General features: G+C 26.7%; 1 protein-coding gene across 1 annotated transcript in view; it reads right to left on the reverse strand.

Moving 5' to 3' along the window:
* Positions 1 to 14: 14 nt before the first annotated feature.
* The window catches only part of LOAG_14786 (hypothetical protein), a 4,437-nt gene continuing 2,163 nt past the window's right edge, over positions 15 to 2,288 (reverse strand). Inside the window, exons 2-4 of the mRNA XM_020448856.1 lie at positions 707 to 801; positions 388 to 527; positions 15 to 280 (exon numbers count right to left, since the gene is read on the reverse strand). Of these exons, the coding sequence (XP_020301028.1) occupies positions 161 to 280; positions 388 to 527; positions 707 to 800 (354 nt within the window). The 5' untranslated portion in view covers position 801 and the 3' untranslated portion in view covers positions 15 to 160. The remainder of the gene's footprint in view (positions 281 to 387; positions 528 to 706; positions 802 to 2,288) is intronic.

Genomic DNA, 2,288 nt, shown 5'->3' on the forward strand with positions numbered 1-2,288 from the left:
TTCAATACTGATAATATTCAATGCTGGTAATATTCAATCACTGATAATATTCGATACTGATGAATTCAATACTGATAATATTCCACTCATTCTTTTTTATTTTAAAGAAAATTTTTTCGTTTTTTTTAATTATTTCAATTATCGATCGCTCCATCATCGATTATTGGTTGCATTTCTTCTTGTGATTTGCCCCCATTATACTTAGACTTACAATATACATATTGTACGTTTTACCAATAAACTCCTTTGGGATCGGATATTCATCAGTGATTGTGCACTTCTGAAAGTGATAAATAGTGATAATAGTGATAACATCAACTATTTATTCTCAAAAGTTACTTTACTCTAAAGTTGTTTAAAGAAAAAATTCAAATTTCAAAAACTGACTTCATTGATGTAACCATTATCACAATTGTGCGCAATAGATAGATAAGGTTCAATTGCAGTTACTTCCTTATCTTCACCATATACTTGGAAATTTCCTTTAGCATCAGATATGGTAGAATTTAGTAGATCATCAGGATCACCTAAAATAATTTAAATATTTCAAATGAAATTTATTTAAGGTTAATAACTAATCCGTTTAATTATCAACGAACAAGATCCCATTATATGTGATAAAAATAAAAAAGAAACTTATCGCTGTCTTCTTCCCAAAGTTGTATTTCAACATCTCGTACTGATTTATTGCCACATGAAAGTCGACCTGTCACAGTGATACCCTGAATTGTTCCAATAACACCTGCATTTACATAAAATGCAATAAACCCAAGCCAAAGAAATATTCGCCAAAAGATCATTCTGTAAATGCAAAATATTCTTATCAAAAATAAATGAAAGTTAAGGAATTAATAACTCGGATATCAATGTTGACATGAAATGATATAATAATCATATATGTGCAAAGAATTATTGCAATTTTAATTAAGATTTAAATTCAAACTTCTGGATTTCAATAATTTGATTCAATTATTGCAAAATTTAAAGTAATTCTTTATATTTTATAATTTTGATCTGATTTTTTTTAATTTTTAATACTATAGTCTAATTCCTACCATTCTTTTATGTTACACTGATAAAAAAGCTTTTATATAAAGCTTTGATTAGAGGAGAGAATAGAGCTAATATGAGTTCGAAAAGTTCATCAGTTTCAACTTTCCAGGAAGTGACATTTTTTTTTCACTTTCTCATCAATCAATAAAGTTATACTATTGAAATCGATTCATCAAAAATTGAACTTCCCATATAATTCGATTGGTAATTACTTTGTTTAAGTTATTTTTTTCCTTTTTTATCATCCGAAAAACGCGCAGTATGATTGATTGATTGTGATAAGCTAAAAAATATTTTTAAACAAAAAAAAAAGAAGTGGCTATATATCTTTCCCACTTAAAGATAAAGGGAAAATTGATGTGGAAGAGTAAAACTGGTTTGCATGAAACATACATCGTCATTTCTGTTATCATTTTTAATTACTGCAATTATCACTATTATCAGCAACTTTATCATTATAAATAGAGTTAGTGTGTTAACCACCCGTAACTATGAACTTTTATCATCATATGATCATGATAGAGTTGTATTAAATGATAGTTAATTATACTTTATTGGGTTGAAAAAAAAAATAAATTGATTGAAAATTAAATTCAAAATCGTTTCTAATTTTCTAACTTAAATTACCTGATGAAGTGCTTCATTTCTAATAGTGTTTTACACAACACAATTAGAAATTTACGAAAATTTAAAACCAGAACCTTCATAAGGTTCTCTGATTTAGAAGTAATCAGAATTGACTTTAGGATTGATTAAATTTCGAATTTGATTTCCAGTCAACTTGTTAACAAATTCAAATAATTCCAAAATCACTAATTTTATTTGCGCATTTTTTTTTTAGAAATTTCATTTTCTTATTTTCATGATATTTGAAAAAATTTCTCAAATAAATATAAATAAAATTTCAGTGATGAATGGTTGTGAAAATTAATTAAATAAAAATGACCGCTATTTCTTAATCGAAACAAGAAATTTCCCAATTTATTTCCTTTCCTTCTATCCCTTTCCCTGTTTCAAAAAGAAAGGTGCTTATAAAATGCTTAACTACTTAAACTTATAAAATTAGCAAGAATACTTACAAAACAAGCATATTATTCAGTCCTACAGCTATAGTAACAACAACAACAACAACAACAACAGCAACAACAACAGCAACAACAACAACAACAATAACAATAACAACGACAATAACAACAACAACAACAGCAACAACAACAACAATAACAACAACAACA

This window comes from Loa loa (genome assembly GCF_000183805.2).
Source record: "Loa loa unplaced genomic scaffold supercont3.87, whole genome shotgun sequence".
Classification (NCBI taxonomy): domain Eukaryota; kingdom Metazoa; phylum Nematoda; class Chromadorea; order Rhabditida; family Onchocercidae; genus Loa; species Loa loa.